Below are 23,561 nucleotides of genomic sequence, written 5' to 3'. Positions count from 1 at the left end.
TAAGCGCTCTGGGTGAAACCAGGGCTGATTTTGTCTGATCAACGGGTCAGTCATGTAAATAGTTTTCTCCTTGCTGCTTGTTTTATTTATGTGTAAATAAATAGTTACCCTTTTTTTCCTGCCGCTGAGTAATGTGAATGTTTGCGAGTCCGAACCATCAATCCTTCAAGAAACCCGATTTCATCATCATCAAGTGCTCCTCACGTCGCCACATGAAGGGGAAACTCAATTCAGCCATCTTCAAGGAAGATCCTGCCACAGGTGCACACAGTCCAGTTGGAAAGGCCATTTCAGGCCCGGGACATCGAAGTCCTGCTGACGGCTGGCCTGAAAGTTGATTGGCGCATCAGAAGCAACTTCTTCGGATGCCGGCGTTGAGGAGACAAGTGATATGCAAGAATTCAAGCGGACTTATTTGACGCCACCTTTAGGTAAGCGGGTTCATCACATTTTGTTTGATTTTATAGGCACAAAGTTACATATTTAAATGGCGCTGTGATACATGGTTGACAATGCGTTAACAAGTACAGGCTTGTAAGCAGTCGCTTTGACCAAGCCAGGAAGTCTGTTTTATTTTTGGGGCCATTTCACTGACTACTTAGCGATAATTATACTCTTTACTAACTTTCACGTGTTCCTTCTTAACGATTAATCCGGCCCGCAAGATTTAAAATCTGGAAGAGGCTGAGCGCTCCTGAGTTGCAGCGTTAATTTAACCAGTGGCATAAGGTTGCACAGTGAATAAAGAGGTCACACTATTGGTTCGGATATCAGCGCAGGCATCTAATTTTGCTATAAAATCATGACAGTAAAACATACGCGCAATTTGGACAGCGGTAATCTATTCTGTAGTGCGAAGGGGCGGCGGTGTGGTCGCAAGCTTTTGCCCTACCTTGATCCTAACAAAACGGTCAGGCCATCAATATAACCGGTGGCCTGCTTTCCTTGGTTTCGTTAACGATCTCCTAAGTTATGGGAAGTTTGAAGGTCAAAACATGACACGAAAATATAGTCACATTTGCATATTTTGTACATCGTGGTATTTATTTGACGCCCGAAAAGACGAAACTCACCCATGTTTGAAGAAAATAGGCGAAATGTGGATTTCTGAACACGCTCTTTTTCGATTAAAACTTTTGCAGTAAAAAGAATGCTAATTTGACTGCGCACTAGGTGGCTCTTCATAGCGCGCACTGTCGTTGCACTTCGAAAATATCTAGCTTCTCTAAATGGCTACAATTCATCCTCAGCAGACGAATGCTTGAAACGCAGAGCACACTACCCATTAAAACTATTACCTATTCCCTGACCACGTCTGGAATGTCGGCAGTGCTAGCGCAAATGGATTTGTCTTACTTTTCATCTTTGTTTGTGCTATTTTTATTTTTTGCTTTTCTTGGTGCCATTTACTTTTCACCTTCATGATTGCTTTGCTTGTATTGTTTCTAAAAGACTCTTTTCAGGTTATCACGACCAGTAACCTTGCTTTTTGGATCAGCAGTCACAGCCTGTGCATTCGGATATTTCTTTCAAGTCTAAGTGTTCATTTTTATTTTAACGCTGGTCCCTGCTCCGGAAGTGAGGAGCGCAGCACATGGCATCAGCTAATGATGGACGTACTTGGGATGACAAAGAAGTTTTTTCATTGAACTGTTGGTTAATGGACTGAGGCTTTCCTTTCATCCCGATCAGTTTGGCTGTTTGGTAATAAAAATTTGCTGATCCTTGTGGCTGTACAGTACTGAGAATTTACTATCTGCGTGGTAATTTGATAAAAATGCCTGCCGAGGAAAAATAAAGGAATCCGGGTTGATGATCTTTTTGTATCTGGATGTCTGGGAAGAGAAGCATTCCGACCCGATCATATTGATAGTCTTATTTCTATTCTGACACTTATCCACTGATGTCCACTCACTCGCACTCACATCTACTCTCGCTCACAACCACTCACTCGCACTCACGTCCACTTTCGCTCACAACCACTCACTCGCATTCACGTCCACTCCCGTTTGCATCCACTCACTCGCACTCACACTCACGTCCACTCCCACTCGCAACCACTCACTCGCACTCACACTCACGTCCGCTACCGCCCACATCCACTCACTACCACTCACACTCATCGCCGCTCCAATTTGTGGCCACTCACTCGCACTCACACTCACGTCCACTACCGCCCACATCCACTCACTCCCACTCACACTCATGGCCGCTCCCATTCGCGGTCACTCACTCGCACTCACACTCATGGCAGCTGCCATTCATAGCCACTCACTCCCACTCACACTCACGACCACTCTCATACGTGTCCACTCACTCACACTCACACTCACGGCGTGAGTGTGAGTGTGAGTGAGGCGATATGAGTGCACTCATGAGTGAGTGTGCCGACCTATGGGTATATGTTCCCATCGCAGAACACAAGGCATAGCTCATTGTAAAATGGGATTTAATTAATGACAAATGTGTCTTCTGGCCAACTATGCAAATCTAGGCAACGGCAGAGCAAAACCTATGCAACGCTGCTTTCGTACAATATTAGAACATTGGCCAAAAATTTGTATCTTTCTGTTTTAAACGTTAGGTTAATAAATTCACACCGTAATTGCTAGTGTGTAACTCGAATTTTTAAGCGTTAGGTGTAGTGTGAGAGGAACTGATTTGGTATTCTCGCTCCTAATTTCAAGCTCACCAATTCACTTGTGGGGTCTGAAGGCCACTGCTTTTTCCATGGCATTTCAGTGTAGGGGATGTTTTACAGGGTTTGGGGCTAAACTACTGTGCTCTCTGAAATGCTTGAGTGCTCGCCAGCTTTCTAAGCATCTGCTGGGCTCCTTGGATTATGCAAGGGCAGCCCAACTGGCTGTCATAAAGTTCACTTTCTGTTCACGATGGACAGGGACATAATTATGGCAGCAAGGTGCAATATGGGGGAGCTGCCTCGGACTGCTCTCCGCCCATGTTACATCGGTTACTGTTCGCCGATGCTTTGCGTGTGGCAGCAGGTCACTGCATTGCGCGTTGACGTCTGGAATAGGCTCCTTGGATGTGAGAGAAACTACACCAAGTTATTAGGGGTGGCCAGAGACTGCAGAACAAATAGCTGTTCGTGTTTCGGGACGACACAAACGTGTTGACTTCGGGGAGTTGTGAAGCACTTACGTGAGCTTCAAGAGGCCTTCAAAACTATGCGTACACTTCAGTATTTTTCATTTGGCTCCGTGTGTGAGGAATTTCGCTAGCATTGTTCATTAAACAACATCCTGTGCTCTCAAGATTGGTGCGTCAGTCGACTGCACGCAGTATGATTGCAGGACTGTGACTCGGCTATTAAAGCAGATATTTGGTGTACTGCTCAACACCACGAGCCCCTAGCATCCACGTTTTGCCATGTCCGGCAAAAAGGGGATCCTGTGAGGTTGTGCCAGCACCCAAGCGTAGTACATCTGTCACCCACCATAATGAATGCATAATGTCGATATATGAATACAGTAGACTCCCTTTAAGACGAACTCCAAGGGACCATGAAAATTGTTCGTCTAATCAGGAGTGCTTCCAAAAATGATGTTTGAGCATGCAGAGTGTGTCCAAATACCTCGTATATGAGAACAAATGAATAAAATGGCCTTTTAGGAAAATAAACTGTAATACAAGCATTTATTGGACTAATGATTGTCTGCTACACTTTGCAGTAGTAAGGCATCGGGCATTGTTGACTGTTACCCAGTCTGTTATTTTTTTTTGTGTCTGTCGTGAAAATCGACGGCCTGCTACAAAAGCAGACATCTCGCTTAACTTTTGAAGATACCCTTCAGTGCCCTCACACTGTTCAAAAAACTGCACTAAAGTGTCTAGGCAGGCATCAGCTGCATCACAGGTAACTAGTGCAGATTCAGGCATAGCACTCAAGCTGTCATCTTCAGCAGCAGTTTCCGATGGTAGGTCAAGCACTTCTTCAATCGGAGCGTCCAGTGTGTCAGCCCTACACGTTTCCACACTTTCGTCAATGCTGACATACGCACTGATGTCAATGAACACACCCTTACTGCTCAGCGCAGAAACAATGCTTCTATCCTCCAAGTTCGCAGTGTGGTCCTCATTCATAGTATCGCAGTCATTCTGCACTGAGCAATCACTAAGCGCCACAAATCCTGCATGGCGGAAGGCGTTGGCAATAGTGGCTTGAGTGACTGCTACCAGGCGCTCGTCAGTAAGTGGACAGCACTTAACAGGTTAACTGTGTACTCTTTACTGCTCTCCATGCAAATCAGCATCCTTTGCAGCAGAGAGCGACGATAGTGCCTCTTCAAGCTACTTATTACTGCCTGGTCCATAGGCTGCAGCTTCGCCGTTGTATTCGCTGGTAGAAACTCCAGTCGGATGGCATGAAGTCCGGCGACGTGGCCGTGTCCGGGACAGTTGTCAACAACGAGAACTTTTCTCTTCTGTCTCTGGAAGTGGCGATCCATCTCTTCAAGCCACTGCTCGAAAAGTGCCTGCGTCATCCACGCTTTTGAATTAGCCATGTACGTGACCAGCAGCGTTTTTATGTTTTTAAAGCAGCATGGTGCTTTAGATTTTCCAATCACCAGCAACTTTAGTTTGTCAGTCAGTCATATTTGCGCCCACGAGGACCGTTACTCGAAGCTTGCTCCGTTTGCCCGCCACGCAGTCATCACCAGCAAATGCGAGCGTTTTATTTGGGGGTAGCTGGTAGAAAAGCGCAGTTTCATCCACATTGTATATGTCTTGAGGGTCATATTCGTCCATGAGTTCATTCATCTTGTTCTGCCTCCAATCACTGCAGACCGCTTCATCCACTGCAGCAGCCTCGTCGACAACACAGCGAAAGGCCAGTCCATGCCTTTTCCGAAAACGTTCGAGCCACCCATCGCTGCACGCAAACTCGACATTCAGTCTCAGGGCAATTTCTTCCTCCTTAGCTTTCAGTAGCACTCCATTCACTGGCAAATTCGCACTGCGCGCTCTCTTCACCCAGGCAAGCAGAACGTCTTCAAGGTCTTTGTGCATAGCTGTGCGCATCCTCTTCCGCTTCGGGGCAAACTCACCATCTTCCAAAGCACTGGTAATCCGCACTTCGTCCTTCACGATACCGCTCACGGTACTTTTCGCGATGCCGAACTTGCACGCTATTTCAGTCTTTGAAAGCCGGCCGGCGCGAACTTCGGTCAAAACGTCTGCCTTCTCACGAAGCTCAAGCGGCTTTTTTCGAGTTGTTGGCCGACTAGCCATAGTAGCAACATGGCGAACACGGTGTGCACGAAAACAAACAGCGCACACCACGGGGTGACAGCGTACAGTCTGGTAGAAAATTGCGGGACACGACGCGCACACCTGCCACGAACAATGGATCTGTGCACTGCGTAGTAGGCGTCGTTGGCGGTCAGCAAAGGCGCGGAGCTCGGTAGCACTGGCATGATGACACTATCATGTGATCACCATTGGGAAACGTCATTGGCTGCTTTTTCTTCGCACTGTTTTCTTTCCCGCTTTTCTCTAGTTTTGCTGGCCGGGCCGCGCATGCTCTTTTTTTTCTATCTCTCTCTCTTTCTCTCTGCGCTCTGTTTCGTCCTTGCCCGAGGTCGTACCAAGACAGCCGGCGACGCGAAACGCGAACCTACTCCTACTGCGGGGACAAAAGGAGTGAGCGGGGGAACGGTGGGAGAGGACAAGCAGCGGCACTCCATTTCCGACACCGACGTGCTTGGGACTGCGTGCGTCGGCGGCATGGATGGTCGATGGTCATGGCACTGAAAAGTTTTTTTTTTTTCTTTCCGCTGAAGCGCTGCTCGGACGGTCGAGTAAGCTGCGCGGGTAGGGTGCGGCCGGCGTTGAAAATTCATCTTAACCGATTAGCGATTGCAAAGTGTTCATCTTAATTAAGCGGATTTTTTTTGCATTGACTCTATGAAGAACCAAACAAACGACCTCCACTGTTCATCTTAACCAAGGGTTCATCTTAAGCGAGTTCGTCTTAACGGGTGTCTACTGTACATCAGCTCATTGAATGTTTTTCTCGTGGAAGCGTCTGAACCGTTAGTAATAAAAATTTAACTGCGTTTTGCTGATTTGAATTCGTTGCATAATGGGGCTGGCACAAAAGCAGCGTGTCTGCCTGCTACGCCTTCGCTGTGGAGAACAAGCGCTCGCATGAAAAGCATGACAATCTGGCCTTGCGTGTCAGCATACATGCATGGGCTTGCACTGGGAAGATTTTTTTGTCAAGGGAATGATTTATTCACGCACACAGCCTTACAACAATGTCCCCATTTAGTTCTCCGCAGTTCGTGCACCGAGCTTACACTCGAGCTCACCACGACCACGCCAATGCAGATCACACTCGCGCACTACCACATGCACGCATGCCCGACATGTCGGTCCCCTAATGCCGTCTCTCCTCCAGTCAGTGTTGCCAGCATTCCTCTCTTTCTCCAGCCACCCCTCTGTGTCCCTTATGGCGCCACCTGCACTGATCCTTACATCCTCTAATTAATCAAGGCAGAGGTGATAGTGCACACGTGGTACTTCTCAAAAATTTTTGACAGTGTTCCAAAGCATGTCCACCTTTCCACTTCGCACGCTGCTGCTCGACACGCTGACGATGTGCATGCTTTAGTGCGCGTGCACGTACTGGGGGGGGCTGGAATCCACAGCCATGCTTGAGAAGGTCCTCAAACAGCATCATAAAACAAGCTGAGACTACAGACTTGGCAGATGAAATATATTATGTGAATGCAAATGCAATGAGCGTGCTGTACTGCACCTGTAAACGACGAGAAGAGGTATGTTGCCATACACACACAAAATAAGTAAACCGCAACAGTTAAAAAGACATCGGATATGATGTGCACCGCGGATCAGCCAAGAGCACCTGCGCTGCCCTCAAGATTGGACAAAGTGTTCATGAAGCACCGCTGTCCTTCTGTTCATGGAAAATTAGAAACTCGCCCTACCCACTTCCGTATCACCTAGCCGTCATCTGCTAGCTGCCTGAGTGCAGCCCAGCGCTGCCAGCGCAGAATCCTCGTGGAGAGTCTGGCAGCAACCGAAAATGGCCAAAGTGACACGAGAAAAAAAAAAACGAAAGGCTGGCTATGCGCTCGGGTGACCCGCGGGCAGCCAGACACTGATAATCAAAGCCCACGGGCAAAACTAGGCACACTGTAGTGCACTGAGTGAGCGACCTCCGCTAGCATTCGTTTCAAAGGCGCAAAGTTTTGCAGCACTCTGCCAAGTTTGGCAAGCTTGCCTGCAAGAGCTCTCTTCAAAAGGTAAACATGCTGTGATATTACCGGCATGTTGCTATTGGCACCCACAACTGTTGCATAACTGAGAAACGCAGTAAAAAAAGCTAGTGCTGAAAAAAAAAGTGAGGGGTGGGTTCATTTTATGAGTAAATGAAGTAGGTTGGATTGCTCAACATTCTGGTCCTGGGAAGTTCGCAGATCCTGGTGAAAAAGGATGTAAAATGCTGTATTCTTATACCTTTATAATTTTTCAGATCTTGGTGCGGATTTTGATGCAGTTCAGTTTACTGCCTTGGGAGACTGCCTGCATTCATGGTGAGTATTTCAGTGTAAACTTTGGGTGCCTGCTACAGTTCAGTGTTGAAAAAACTGATTAAATGTGGTGGTTCATATTCCTCTCTCCTTTTTTTTTCCGTCAGCAAGGACTTCCGAGTACCTTATTGTTCAGAGCCTCTGCATTGAAGTTCTACACCGGATGTGCGTAGATGTAAGTGTGCATTGGTCAGTTCTTTGTCTGCATTGAGGCATGCTTTTAGGAGAATCCACCTTTACTTCGTCCAGAGTTCTGATCTAGAGCCTTCGTCCATTTAGGAACCATTATGAAAATATTTTCCAAAGTCCTGTGGACACGGGAGCTGCAAGAGGCTTAATTTGGTGCCCATTTAAAAAACAATCACTCTGCTGCATAAATATGGCCTCAAAAAGTCAGACTTCGCTATTTCTCACGAGCAGTTTGAAAGCGACATTACATAGTATGCGTGCCACAGTAACACTTATCCGCACCACCTCTCGTTGCCAATACCAGAATTCGTGACGACGATGCAGGTCATGTCTCAATGTGTGCCTCGCTAAAAAAAGCCTACAGAAGCAAGCGCCTTCACCCCCTGCCCCGCTACGATTGTGCTGTGGTTAGGGCGCTTGACTGGGGCCCCCAAGGATGCAGATCAAATCCTGGCCGTGGCAGCTGCTTTTTGATAAGAGGCAAAAGCCGAGCGTTTAAACCCGAGCTGCCACTTCTTAAGTCTGGTTACTTGTGACTGCGATGCTTATTTACATCTATTTTGAGTTGAAAGAAAAATCTTTAGTCGTGAAAAGTGATCTCTGCAGTATTGGTGGTGTTTATTTCAGTCATCATGGCTCAGTGGTTAGAGCCAGGGTTTTGAACCGAAATGAAAACCGGAATCGAACCTAAATTTTCATTCTGAACTGAAACTGAGCCAAACCCAAATTTTTTTTTTTTTACTATCTTGGAACTGAGCCTGAACCGGAACAAATTGGGCAAACCGTTCCAAACCGCTTTGGGGTACGGTTCCAACCCACTTTTGCTGGTAACTTACTTCATCATTTTTTCTTTTATCGCTGCCTGTAAAGCGCTTTTCTCGCTTATTTCCATAACGCCACTGCACACTGCAAACATAAAAACCATATCGAAAAGTTCCGAGAGCACTGCAGTGGAGAAATGTGGAGGCTTGAGTATTGCTGCTGCTGCACACGGTACATTGCATGCCCCTTGTCTGACACAACCAGCGTTCCATTTGAACGCAATAAAGTTCACTGGGATTCTATAATTGGCTTACAGGCAAGAAAAGCTGCAGTATCTGTCACTCACAGAAAAATCTCACTGACAAGAGATTTTGACACTCATTACACACTTCTGATCACTATCACGCATTTATTTGGCCCATTAAGTCTGAAATGCATCCATGTCCGGTTGTCGTGAGTGACGTCACATCACTTGGATGTCGACATTTGTCATGTGGCTATTTCAAAGTCTAGTTGATTTTACTTTTACATTTTAGCTTTAATTACTTATTCATGCTATTGACATAATTTTTTGTAGCGAGAGCTACATTGGCCAGTCTCGCCATTTCACCGTGCCTGTCCAAAGAAAGAAGAAAAAAAGAAGACAGACAACTCGGTAGTTGGTTGAGGCGAATGGTAACGGCAAGCTGCTAGGACAGAAGGTTCATTTGAACTCTGACGGCGGTGTGCCCCGGAGTTTGACGTAGAGACGATGTCATACCACTAGAAGTTTTCTACACCCGAATGAGAATGGTCAAGGACGAGAGGTGCTCATACGTGAAGTGATTCCCCGTTAGCATAAATAAAGCTGAAACCATGGAGTAAACTATCATGTGCAAAAGCCATGTCTTTACTTTCAAGCCGAACCTAAGCTTAGCCGAGCAGATTGCTTTCGTGTAACTACAGGCTTAACCACAAGCTAAACAGCAGCTAATTTTTTCTGCAGCATGCTCACATCATCCTCTATCGATCACAACTAAACGTTTGATCCTAACTCTTCTCAGAACAACACAACGGCTGTGGACTCGTTCTGTACCTAGGACCCTGCCGACATAGCCTAGAAAGGCTTTTGCTTTAATAATCGTCTTTGCAAAACTATTACAAGAACAAAGGAAAATATATTGTCACATGCATAGCAGCAATCTTTGGTCTCGACCTATCGTTTCATCCAAGGGTGGCAGCTGCACTGCGCAATGGCGCCGCTCATGGAGAAAGTTGCCCCATTCGAGAGCCTAGCTTCCTAGATAGTGAAATAATAGCATGTAATTTGTAGGTTTAGTTGCATATTTAGGTAAATAATAACCGTGTACAACTCAAAAAGATAATGAATCTTAAAAAAATGCCACACAAATAATTTTATTTGCCTCTCGAAATTAGTGCACAGCAAACAAAGAGCCTTGTGGCAGGCTGCTTGGAGAAATGAAAAGAATAAGCTGCACTCTATCAAACAAATACTAGGAGAATGGAAATCGTGTCAGCATCAAGAACGCTTCATCGAAGTAGTCTTATGTCTATGAATAGTGCACGCACATCTAACACACTATTTTTTCTAACAAAAAGACAAACCATTATGTGAATTCTGTGGTGAGGAGCTCACTGTAAATCACTTTTTAATTGCATATACGCAACTCGAAGATGTGCGAAAAAAATGTTTTACCTTATTTTATACGCAACGCATCCCATTTCATCCAGCACTGCTTTTAGGAAAACATGTACTTGTTCATTTTTCACAAGTATTAACGTTTCTCAGGAAATGCAACTTTTTACACCAACTATGGTAACCTAGACATCTATCCCTGTATTTTACTGTCATTACATCCCATTTCTCCCAACACTGATTTTAGGAGAAATGCGCTTATTCATTTTTCAGTTTTAACAATTCTCAAGAAATCCTTTTTTATGGCAACTATAGTACATCCAGACATCTAACCCTGTGTTTGATGCATGATAGCTGTAGTTGCTTATGCGTCATAAAACCCCATATAACTAACTTATTCTCGTTCAACGACGTCGCAATCAGTCACATGGCACGTGCACAGCAGCCTTATGCGATGCGGCACCAGCAGATGCAATTTGGTTGACCGAGACTTCAGAATGATAAGCCGACACTCATTGTGGGAAGGCCGCCTTGGGCAGCAAATTACCTGTCTGGTCTTGAGTTGTATCTGAACTTAGCATAGAGGTGATCCCAAAGTCGATTTCCCCTTTTGTTTCTAGTGAAGTCTGTTTGCTTTATTTCCCTTGGCAAGTTAAGCTATGCAATGAGTGAAGCTCATATGTTCAAATGGAAAGACTGGGTAGAACAAGGAACTGAGTGGAATTACTGGTAGGAGTATAAATTCCCAAGCTCTATTTGGTAGGCTGTCGTTTCGGCCTGCACAACTATGGTGTCAAAAAAAAGAATGTTTTTCATCACTTTATCAGCCGTCACTGATGCGAATGCCTAAGACGGTCTAGAAAGGTGGCACTGAAAGCTAGAAGTGCACTATTGTGAGGAAACTAACTGGTGAGTAACCTGGTCTACGGATTGCACGTAGGGAGAGGGACGAGGTCAAGGGACCAAAGGAACCTGAAGAAGAAAAAAAAATAAAAATACGGGAGGGAATGACAGTAAAGATGTATTCACACGACGGACCGAATCACGAAGTGATCGGTCGTATGATCTCAGATTCGCGGTCCGCCCATCCGCGGCGAACATTCACACGGCGGGAGAGAATAGCAGATGACGAAATGGACTTACTTTTTTTCCCTGAGCATTGCGCGAGATGCGAGAGGAGAGCCTCGTGCTGGCGTGCTGTTGTTGAGGGTAGCCTACTATGACCAATGAGTGAATGCGCAGATGCGGCGGCCTGCAACTACTGCTGCTGCGCCGCTTTGCCAAAGTTTTGATGTGATGACTGTTCCACTCGATGTGGTATACTACGCAGGCAGTTCTCTGCAGTGCAAGCGATTGCGCTTACTCTGAGAGCTGCATGAACATACTGCTTTCAACCCTTGGAAGACGACCATTCGAACTGTTGCCCCTATGCTCCTGGTACAGTGGACTCCCTTTAATCAAAACTCGACGGGGACAAGGAAATCTGTTTCATTTATTGGCAGTTTCGTTTAAGGGTTGTGACCCCCAAAGAAACTGTGCAACGTAGTTTGTTTCAGGTTGGCATGCCGCTGCTTCACTAAATAGGCATTCATCTTAGCTAGGCTGCACGTGTGCTCCAAGCAGCCCTCTCGCTCAAAGTACTGTTGGAGTACTTGAACTGCTTGGCTAGCCTCATTAGTCGACACTGGAGAGCTTTGATCGTTAATGGTGTTCGGTCTCCTCTTCACTGTCATTATCGTTGGCTTCGTCGACTTCCTTCAGTATGTCAGTCAAGGTGTCCTCACGGCAGGTGACAGCATCATCGATAGCTTCATAATCATCCATGGTCACAGTGCTACACTTGGGAGCCAGTACACTAAAAACAGCTTGTGCTTCAGCAACTTCATCAGGTTCTTCTTGGTCAGCGGCCACTGCTTTGGAAAAGCCCGCATGATGAAAGCAACGTTGAATTGTTGTTGCCGTAACTTCATCCCACGAGTGAGCTAAAATGTGGATGGCAGAGAGGAGGTCTACGGTGTACTCTTCGCCGCTGTCCATACACAGCATCATCCTTTTCAGGACGTGGCGACGGAAGAACACTCTAACATTGCGAATCACGCCCTGGTCCATAGGCTGGAGTACGGCTGTCGTGTTGCGGGAAGGAATTCCAGGTGAATTGAAGTCTGGTCTCGCACTTCACCATGCGCGGGGCAATTGTCAACAAAAAACACGACCTTTCTGCCTTTTCTAGTAAACTCTGCGTCCCTCTGCCGCAGCCAGGTTTCAAAAATGGCCTGCGTCATCCAGGCCTTGGTATTCGCTTCATATAAAACCGGCAGGTTTTTGACACCCTTAAAAACTCGCGTTTTTTTTGCTTTCCCGATAACAAGAAGCTTCAACTTCTCGGACCCGTCCATGTTCGCTCCCACAGGAACAGTGACACTGTCCTTATTGTGCTTACTCCCCATACACCTCTCACCTTTAAAGCTGAGAGTCTTGTTAGGCAGAAGCTTATAAAAAAGCGCGATTTCGTCCACGTTGAAGACGTCGCTCGGCTCGTAAATTGCAAGTAGGCCTTGAAGCTTTTGCTGCTGCCAGTCAGAGCAAACATTGTTATCTACCATGGCACTCTCACCTGCTATTGTGCGGAAAACAAGGCCGTGGCGTTTCTTGAAACTGCTTAACCAGCCATCGCTGAATTTGAAGTCTTCAATTTCCAGCTGCAGTGCAGTGTCTCTTGCCTTCTCCAAAATAGGCCCGGTCACTGGAAGATTGGAACTTCGAGCACGCTTAAACCACAGGAAAAGTGCCTTCTCGAGGTCCTCATGCTCGGCCAGACGCATCCTTTTCCTATCGGGGGCGAAAGCGCCGCTTTTTCAATCTTGTCACGATCCTTCACAATCCTTGAAAGCGTGCACTTTGGGATGCGATAGCAGTTTTCGACTCCTTGGCACACTTCACATCATCAAGAATTTTCATTTTTGGCTTTTAAAGACAACGCATTATGGAGACGGTTTCTAGCAGCTTCTTCCATACTACACGCCGGAAAGAAATCACTAAACACAGTCACGGAACAGAGCAAAATGGCGCCCACACAACAAAAAACAAGGCGTGCAAGGTACTGGATTGGATTGGATTCTACATATCGACATCAACAAAGACTACTCATGCACAGTTTCGGTTTCGTTTATCCGAGTTGCAAGCAAAATGGGGTTTCGATTGTCGAGCGCAACTCTGCACAGATTGTATATGAAACCAATTATTTTTTTTGAAATTGTTTCATTTAAGAGGTGTTTTTGTTTATGTGGGTTTCGTTTAGCGCACGTCCACTGTACATGCCAAATGCCAAAGCTTATACAGCGTAACTGTAAGTGCGCCAAAACGCTTGAGGAAAGCGATGAATACATTCAAGCGACTGCTCTGTGCAGCCACAAAACTCGCGCATTCGGTATCGCGCATTGCAAGAGCCTGCCACTGTAATTTATGTGAAAACTATGTACTGTGAATGAAGGCAAAAGCATGGCTCTAAATTAGACTAGTTCGACTCCAAAATAGAAATGACTTCTGCGTGGTGCTAATGAGCTCCTGCTATCTTTTTACGCGATTGTGGGTAACAGAAATCGCTTTGCGCAATACAAGCATCGGGTTAAGATGATTGGGATACAGTATGACGACCGTTTGTGCTTGCTTCGCGACTGTACAAGTCACTCGGTTGAAGCCGCTTCTCTCTTTCCTCCAGCGTTTTACTGCAATGTATGTTACATTGTGCATGCTTAGGCACCGGGAGCATAGCTGGAAAGCGTTCTGTGAGAGGAATAAATTAAAAAAAAATGTCACGTTCGTGAAGGATTCAAACTGTGAAAAGGACTCGCGGCCTTATCACGAATCGCTGCTCGTGGACTCAAGCGGAGCAGCGGAATTCAGCGACATAGCTTCACGTCATGGCGGAAAGCGCTTTGCGATTTGGTCCATCGTGTGAATCCACCTTAATTGTGCAATTGAACTGCAGCATAAGAAACTGAAAGAAAAGCCGGTGAGGCGGCTGGAGGAGGCTAGTGTGAAGAAGCAATACAGGAAGTAAAAAAAAAAGGGGGGGGGGGGGGGGGTAAATGGAGTCTTCATTCTAATGCTACTCGTGTGGCCGAGACCACTTGCAAAACGCAGGGTTCCTGAAACTGTCCCTGTTAGTTTGGTTCGAACCGGAACGGAATGTGCTTCCAGAGCCGAAACCGAACCCGAAAGAATTTTAGTTCGACACGTTGGTTATAGCACTCGGCTGGTAAACCCATGGACATGGGATCGAATCCTGGCCGTGGCGGTAGCTTTTCGATAGATGCGAAAAGCAAGGTGCCCACATACTGTTAGATGTCATTGCACATTAAAGAACCACAGGTGGTCGAAATTTCCGGACCTCTCCACTGCGTGTCCTTCATAGCCCGAGTCACTTTGAGACTTTAAACCCTACAAAAAAAAAAAAAAAAAAAGATACGGAAGTTCTGGGCTTCAAAGACTGAAATATCAATCGTGAATATGTACATGTTTCTATGAGGTTCTTGACAGTTCGTCAGTGAAGTCAGGAATATCAGGAAAACCAAATAATTAGTCTGAAACATTGGCCAGCTATTGTATTACACAAATTTTGCAGCCAACTGTATATGCAGCTAAAGTTGCATTGAGAAATATTTCGCTGCCTCTTAAATTCGATGAAAGGAGAAATGGCAGATCCCCCTAGTTCTCCATTTTCAATGAGACAGTTTCATGCTGGAATGCCACACTTAGTGCAACAGGCGTTTGAGCATGGGCAAGGTAAGCTGACGTAATATTGGATGTATATGAGCAAATATGAAATCCATCAACACATCAATGAGCTTGGAGGGCACAGAGGCACTGTGCAGAATCGATACCATGCCAGGTATTGTAAAAATATATATTTTGGTAGAATTTAAATTGCTCTTGGTAACTTTTTTTTATGCCTATAATGACTGCAACATTGCAACTAGCGTGGAAAACACAAAGGACAGCGACAAAAGGTACTGATGGGTCGCTATCCTTTGTGTTTTTCCACGCTAGTTGCAATGTCGCAGTCATTAACGAATACACACCAACTAGCCCAACTGTCATCCATGATCATACTCTTTTTTTATACAAAACCCATGCGGTAGGGATGGTATGTAAACATAGTTTTGCCCCTTGGTGCAGACTAATGCTGCTTTCTTGAATGAAATAAGCAATTGCTACAAAAGTTTTTCTTTATATAATTCACATTATGCAAAGTTTCAACTCTTATACTGCAAAAGGTGGATGTGCCCCCCACTTCCACTACCTTTTGCCATGCCCAGTAACTGCCATATCTTCCAGTGTATAACAAGCACCCCTTATATTGTGGGTTTACTTTTCAAAGGTGTGCTGCTGCTAGATGGTAAGCGCAACCTCACCCACATACCGCAGGTTCCGGGCCAGAGCAAGCCGAGCCGAGGGCATAGGCAGCATGTACTGCGCCGGTGCTTCTGCTTCGAAGGAAGCAAGAGCACAAGTTATAAGCACAAATGTTTAATGCACAGAAATCTGTATCTAAACATTGCATTGATCCCCCAGACCTCGATACAACCCAATAGCCCAGCGACAACACCCGAGAGCGGGGCCACAGTGCCGTGCGCCCGATGCAAAGGCAACTCGCGCGTCCACGGCGGAGCTAAGAGCGCTTGCAGGCCGCACAGCTAACCAGAGGGTCAAAGCGTGTGCAACACATGACAAGGAAGGATGAGGGATGCGCGGAGCACATTTCGTTGACTCGGGTCGCAGGTCGATGGCTCAACACGCGCCGCCACCGGCACTGGCCGGCGTTGACGGAGAACAATGCATAACCAGGCCCTCCTGACTCTGAAGCCTCGGCACCGCACAGGCGAGCGCTGGGCTCCTTTCGGGCCTGGTCTCACATACAAGGTGTGCGCACATTCACAACCTTCTGAAGGTTGTGAACGTGAAACCTGGAGGGAAAAACGTACACACCTGCTCCTGCCTGAGTGTATGGCGGTCGCCACGTTTGCTTCCCGTGTGCTGCCTCACGTTGAGCTTATTACGTCACCAGGAGGTGGCCCAATCGGGATGCGAGACCGGTACGGGAAGAATGGAACGGGTGTTGCGGTAACAGTTCTCGGAAGAGCTCCCTTCAGGAGGGGTCAGCAGCTCGGCTGCCATACTTCTCTCTCGCGGTGACCCCACAGGGAGTCTGCTAGCAAAACAGCAGCACCGGCTGCATGTTTCGCGTTGCTCCGGGAACACAATTCCCACAATATTTAGAGGCTTCAACAAAAAAGTTGATATCTGCTCTCATCCAGAATCTGCATGGGAGTAGTGCGAAAGCACGGATGCTGCTGTTGGTTGCTTCTAGTTGCTTCTAGTTGCTTAATTCACTTCTTGTTTACCCATTTTAGTCTTTGGTACTTTCAAATTGCACGTCAATTCCTTCCTATGCTCTTCTTCGGCTCTACTTCTGTTTGCGCGATGTCACATCCATGACGTCATCCTAATTAACTGCCTTAATTAACTACATTAGTCTTTGGTACTTTCAAATTGCGTGCCAATCCCTACCTGTGCCCTTTTTTTGCTCGACTGAGGTTGTGTCATCATCATCATCGTCAGCCTGACTATACCCACTGCAGGGCGAAGGCCTCTCCCATATTTCTCCAATTAACCCGGTTCTGTGCTAGCTGCATCCACTTGACCCCTGCGAACTTCTTAACCTCATCCGCCCACCTAACTTTCTGCCGGCCCCTGCTACGCTTTCCTTCCCTTGGAATCCAGTTTGTTACCCTAAGCGACCATCGGTTATCCTCTCTTCGCACTACATGTCCTGCCCATGTCCATTTCTTCTTGTTAATTTCCTCTAGAATGTCGGTAACTTGAGTGATTTTTCTGATCCACTCTTAACTTGAGTGATTTTTCTGATCCACTCTGCACGCTTCCTATCTCTTAATGTTACCCCTACCATTTTACCATGTTACCCCTAGCTGGCGAAGCAAGGGGGGCGAATGCAACGACGAGGCAAGCGGTGTGACATCATATCGAACTGCAGCGGTGGCTAAGTGGACGGTGTGACGTTATGCTAAATGGCGCGGCGAGCGCGCGGTGTCCGCCAGCTGCGGTGGTGTCTAGGCAACGGCTCAAAGCCGGTCTCTGTGCTTCCTCAAAGCACTGCCACAGTGAAATCGCAAGTTCGTGGCTAATGTAGCTTTCGCTACAATACTCGATTGAGTTAAAATTTGATCTTTCAGATAAAACCACAATCTTGCTGATACCGAGCTGGATGTGATAGCGGCATGTAGCATGTGCCGCTGCATCTACTTTAGCCACATTCTTGAAAGTTTTGCTTTCGGTGTCACATCTGTTTTACGTCGCGCACATTCTCCATTGTTTCTCCACATGACGCTGCCTGCAGTATGTGCGATTTTGTTTTTTGTAAAGATTGCCATTTGCAGGGGGTTGCAATTCGTAATTGAAAGCATCATTCAAGAGAAGAAAAAAAAAATGCTTTACTTCTTTTGAAGAAAGTGCATATAAAATTGAAGTTGTGGTTTCTCTAAGTAGTGCTATGGATACAGTCAAAATTTTCTGTTTAACAATATATATACAAATTTTTATTTTTTTTTTTCAGGATGCAAACGTGGCACAGGAGCTTTGTTATAAAGAAGGCCTTTTCCTAGGATTGCTGTCCTTGCTGCAGTTCAATGAAACTTGCCTAGTTGCTTGTGACCTGATAGAATGCCTCTTGCTCTCTCGCCGGGATGTTCTCAACCTCAGCGCAATACGTAAGCATGTTTATCCCTAGGGACTGATCTTCTTAGTTTTGCGTTAGTAGGATGACATGAATGACATCAATGACTGCATTTGTAGGATGACATAAATGGCTTTTATTAGTTATCGCAAAGCGATCCCTTGTAGTGAGGGGGATTTTTTTTTTATGCCATAATTCCGATCAGGGATTGTAACAGGGTGGGGTTTGAAATGATACAAACTTCCAAGCTGAATGCGCATCTTACTTGCTGTAAGGTAGTATTTGCTAACGGTATTTCTGAGGTGCAATCAGAATTCTGAGTAAAGTGATGTCGATCAATCGATGAGTGCGTATTTCTTGACACCAGCAAGGTTGCATTTGTCTGCAATATTCATATTGTGCTTTTAAAACCAGAAAACGCATGCAAGCAATAGGTATCCCGTCAGTCCTTTCCACGATTCACAATTTTAAGCTACCTTCATTGGCACCGATCATATCGGCGATCGAAAATGGTGCTCCTCTGCTTTCCTCCTCAACTTGGCTCACGCTGTTGTGCAAGAAAACATGAAGAGAACAAGTCGTAAATCCGCCCCACCGTGCCCCGTTTCGCCCGTGCCTCTTGGGAGCTTGCAATGAGCAGGTGCACTCAGCAAGCCCCCAGTTACGTCGTTTGGGAGGTTTGCACGCGGCGATGCGCTGCCCTAATCAGCTGTGAGCGGTCGGCATGACCACTTTTGAAAAATGTCTGAATTATAGGCTCCACGCACACCTTTTAAACTTGGCTCGAATACGAACACAGGCCACCTCTATGGATTTTTTGCATTAGAATACAGTCGAACCCGGATAAATTGAACTCGAACGGGACCGCGAAATAGTTCGATATATCGATAATTCGATATACAGAAATCGGCTTGAGAAGCTACTTGTGATCATGAAAAATGATACGGTATTTGTCGCGTAGTCAACCCACTCGCATAATGAACCCACTCCCCATTTTTGCCCCCGAGAATTCGAAAAAAAAAAAAAAAAAGCATTCGGTGGAGCGTTCCTCCGTTTCGACCTTCGCATCCAGAGCTCATTTATTGGCAGCGTGCCAGATGCTGCGCAGCGATAATGCTACGGCGTGTTTATCATTTAACTACACTTTTCGTAGATCCTGTGGTGGCAGGGAGTGAACTCGGCAGAGTGCCCGCGTGATGGCTTGATTGCACAAGCCATGGTTCAATTTATCGTGCCGCACCTGGGGTGGGGCGGGCGTAGTCCACTGCTACAAAATCATTGCCAAGCGTGACAGCTGCAAATGCCGTTTGGAGCGAACAATGCTAAAAGCCGGTGGCATGACCGCAGCCGACCGCATGCTTTCATTGATTCATAGATGCAAGAATAAACTATTCTCGCAAAAAAAAAAAAAAAAAAAAACTGCCGCTTTTAAACGTCCGCAGCCGCCATAGCTTACGCTGCGCCGCATGTTCAGACCGACAAGAACAACTCTCGCAAAAGAAAAGAAAAATTACCGCTTCTTAACCTCCGCAGCCGCCATAGCATACGTTCAGCCTGATGGCAAGAAAATAGACCCACCGTTTTTTAGCGGCCGCGGCCGCCATAGCTTACGTGCGTTCAGCACGACGACACGAGACGCTCCTCGCACGCCAGCCGCCGCCGCGCGCAGAGCATTCACAACACGCACCGGAGAAGCGTCTGCCACGGGCTGAGCTGGCTTGTCCGTGCATGCGTAGTGCGTACTGCTGCGAACGAGACCGGGAAAGAGAGGAAGGGGAGAGATAAAACTTAGCAGAAGAGTGGGCACACCCTTGCGCTTCGCTCTATCGCGTTTTTCCCCTCTCCCGAACATGACGGCTGCATTGGTTCCCTCTCGTTCCTTCACACACGACTTGCAAACGTCACGTGCTAGTGCGGCAGCGATCACCGCAGATGCGCACGCCTTTGGGGGAAGGGAGCAACGCTGCCCTAGACCAGCTGTCACCGAGCTGTGTCCTCTCATTCTCTCTGCGCGTGGCTTGAAAACGTCACGCGGCAAATGGCCGAGGTGATGCGATCGTTTTTGGGGGAGGCGCACCATCCAATGCGTGGTGCGGAGTTCGATATATCGAACGACCGGTGAAATTGAGTTCGATATACGACGCAGCTTTCCTATATTTTGACATGGGATTTTCAAGGGGATATTCCGCGAGTTCGATATAACCAAAATTCGAAATATCCGGGTTCGATATATCCTGGTTCGACTTTACTACCCCAAGTGCCGTTTCAGTGCCCCTTTAAACTATACTATATCTCAATAAATAAACTTCTCATGGGTCAAGACCTTCTTTGGTTGTTGTAAATTCTGACGCTGCTGTTTCTCTTACTTTCTAGCCAACATTACCAGCCTAATTGGCAATATGAAGGACATTCAATTGGCCAATTTCTGCAAAGTTCTGGCTATAAGCTTATCAGACTTGGATGTCTACGAGCACAAGACATCGCGTAAGTTTTTTTAATGACAGTGCATTGATACATTACTGGTTGTGGTTTTCTTGTCCTTCGTTGCTTTTTTGTTTTTCTGTGCATGAAGAGTTTTCTTTATGCATAAGTTACAAAGACAATAGATTGTACGGGGAGCTCTGCATTAACCCCTTAAATGTTTTGGGTCAAGCTCAGCTCATCCAAGCAAAGCCATCCCCAAAGTGTTTTAGACGAGCCCAGCTCGTCCTCTCTGAACAGTTTCTCCTCTTGAGTGTCCAGGGCAAGAAGTGTTCGCAGCTTCTTTTTGGTTTCTGCCACCAAATGGAAGCACCTGCTTGATATTTTGTTGTTTTTTTTATGCCAGGTGGAAGCACTCGATGATTTTGTTTTCTTTGCGAGGAGTGTGGTTTTTGAATGAAAACATGGCATCCGGTGGCAGCGATGCATACTCTGCTGGTCCGTCAGCCCAAAAAAGTTTTTCTTTGTTATCTTCTAGCAAAGAAGGTTCAGATACTGATGCTTATTTTGCATTTATTAAGTGTTTTTTATTGTTTATTACTGGCAAGCAGCTGGTTTTGTATGCAGCATTGTCAAGTAAGCTTCTGCACATTTTTGGTGAAGCCTGAAGCGCAAAGTCTCACGTCCCTGTCTTCCTTTTTTGCGCTTCAGGCTTTGCCAAAAATGTGCAAAATCTACCAACTAGCCCAAGAAACAGCTTTACTAAAGTAAACTTCATTGTGCTAATTTGACTTAGTATGTGGTGCAGTTGTTCTGGCGACATCGAGTAGTTGATTTTTACTACAATATCATTTGAAATCAGTAATAAAAAGAATAAGCACTTTTGGTCCGAAAAATTAAAAAAAAAAAACAATGAAACATTTAAGGGGTTAAGTTCATGAGAGATGTAGGTTGGGTGAGGTGTTATTTTCCCAGCAGCACTTCAGGGAGAATCTAAAATGTAGGAGTAATTGTGGTCTAACAAACCTTTTCCCCCCCTTTTTTGTAATGGGTGTTCTTTGTTCAGTTTGTTCCTGATGTTCGGATTCTGTTTTTTCACTTTGAAGATCAGAAAAAGTTGCAGAATACTCAGTGTGTTCATTGGTTTGTCATTTATTTATTTATTTTAGTACTGGTTTTAAGTTTGATGCTGTGAAGCATAGTGACTTTAATTTGCGCTACCTTGCTGCATTGGAGCTTTTCTCTTGGCTAGTTCGCCCTCTTGTCAATTGTTGAAGCAGTGGAAACTGAGCATTGTGTGAAGCAGGATGCCTTTCATGTCTAGTGGCAACATTATATGTGCAGCATCAGAGGTCATGATGCCACTTCATCGTTTTTAACAGATTAGCGAGATCTCAGCTCTGCTATGCTTACCTCTGTTAAGCTATTTTTGCAAAGCTATGCGGATGAGGTCACTTATAATAACCAGTTGGGTCAGCTGCGCTGTCTCTCAGAAATAATGAACTGTGGCTGCACTACTCAGAGTAAATGTGGGGTCATCATAAACAGGCCTCCACAGTTGAAAAACGCACCTGCCATAAGTACAGTCAGAAGAGTGTCTTCCAGCCCCAATTTATATCGTCCAGGAGAGAACTTGGGTGGGCAAAAAAAAAAAAAAAAAAAAAGTAATTAAAATGGTGGCATTTCAAGTGTAGGCAACTGCAGGGAAAGTGTGTGCCAGCTGGCTACTAGGCTTAGAAGCTTAATTCATGCCTGCTAGGCCAAGTGCCATATATGGGAGAAGCATGGCGATCTTTTGAGTGAGACTCGGGCAACACTCAGCGCAAAACAAAGGTGCGCGGTAAGTATTAACCAGCAGCAGCAGCTTGAAGTTTTGATACGTCATGTGGTATGCATTGCAAGGCCAGCTGCCCACATGGCAATTAAGTACTTGCCAACTTCCAGGGATCTGAGTTGGGTGACTGACGAGGAGGCTGACCTTTCACTATCTGCCGTGAATGCTTGAAATGGGATTATAGTTGGATGAAACTCTGGAATGCAGCAGCGAATGCCAGTGGAATCAACCAGTTCTCATGATGTTGCACTTAGTCCTTTGGCGTGAAATCACAGGTGATTGGCAGGTGCATCCATAGTATGGGACTAGCCACAGCTCCATAAGAACGGATTGATGCCATTGGCTGAAGGGCCTTCTTTGAGGAGTATTTGCAGCTGCCTTCTTGAGTTGCATCTGACTTTAGTCCTTGAAGTAGATTGTTGGCATGTAGGGGTCTCGCTGAGGAGTGTATGACTGCGCTAGAGAGCTTGGAAAGGACCGCGACTTGCCCTGCTTTGAATAAGGAGACTTGCATTAGCGGGCTTTTTCAGAATAAGTGCCACTTCTGACGGACTTCGAATTTTGGGGTTTAATATAGAATGTCCATTGCAATGCACTGTTGCTGATCAATTTTTTGGACTCAGCGAGACTTGGGAAATCGTCTGAATAATCGAGCAATCGGAAAAATCAGTGAACTTCAACAAAATTACCTTGCTAGAAAAAAGGTGGCCCCATATTGGTCACAAAAGTCGAAAGATTGGCTGCTTGTCACGTTCTGTTTGCAAGCTACAAATTCAATTGTATTTGAGCCAAAGTCATGCTTTCCTCAGGACTGTGTTGGACTGCAAGGAGTCCAAAAAATCTGCGGTCAATATATACACGGCCTTCTGAGGTGCATGACTGTTCATCAACTAAGTACAAATTATTGTGCAAGTCCAAATCATTGGACTGTATTCTGCACTAACGTTAGGTTCGTTACAATGGGCTTGATTGTGTTCTTAAATGGCTGCTTTGAACTTTCTGGGTTTAAAGTTTCTCCTTATAGCGTTACACAGCAGTTAATGGATATGGTTCTGGCTCTAAAAACCTGAATACAGAAACAAGTGCTCAAATGTTGCTGAGAAATGCCAGGCATTATTTTAGGCACTTGGGCAAAAAGTGCGTCTGCAGGCCTGAGGTTTGCGATGCTAGTCATTTTGTTGTGACTATTGATAGCACTCCGGTGTACAAGCTTAAACTCCTCTCTCTGTGTTCTTTTCTTTTGGACAGTGTATGCACAATGCAAGGAGAAGAATCGCAACAATTTCTCCTGTGTTCGGGACATTAACCAAGGTACAGAATGTCATTTCTGCTAATGACCTGCGTGCTGCCAGTGTGTGTGCAACAATAGTACTAGTAGCCTTTATT

At 45.9% G+C, this 23,561-nt stretch overlaps 1 protein-coding gene across 1 annotated transcript in view; it reads left to right on the top strand.

Moving 5' to 3' along the window:
* The window catches only part of LOC146202797 (short transient receptor potential channel 4-associated protein-like), a 177,216-nt gene that overhangs the window by 19,913 nt on the left and 133,742 nt on the right, over positions 1–23,561 (top strand). The window contains exons 4-8 of the mRNA XM_084588342.1: positions 7,523–7,583; positions 7,688–7,755; positions 17,801–17,954; positions 20,294–20,404; positions 23,424–23,486. Of these exons, the coding sequence (XP_084444468.1) occupies positions 7,523–7,583; positions 7,688–7,755; positions 17,801–17,954; positions 20,294–20,404; positions 23,424–23,486 (457 nt within the window). The remainder of the gene's footprint in view (positions 1–7,522; positions 7,584–7,687; positions 7,756–17,800; positions 17,955–20,293; positions 20,405–23,423; positions 23,487–23,561) is intronic.

The sequence above is a fragment of the Amblyomma maculatum genome, chromosome 1, assembly GCF_055883805.1.
Source record: "Amblyomma maculatum isolate TAMU_Amacu chromosome 1, ASM5588380v1, whole genome shotgun sequence".
In the NCBI taxonomy this organism is placed as follows: domain Eukaryota; kingdom Metazoa; phylum Arthropoda; class Arachnida; order Ixodida; family Ixodidae; genus Amblyomma; species Amblyomma maculatum.
Note: the sequence above shows the minus strand (reverse complement) of the source record. Positions and strands in the feature narration are given on the sequence as shown.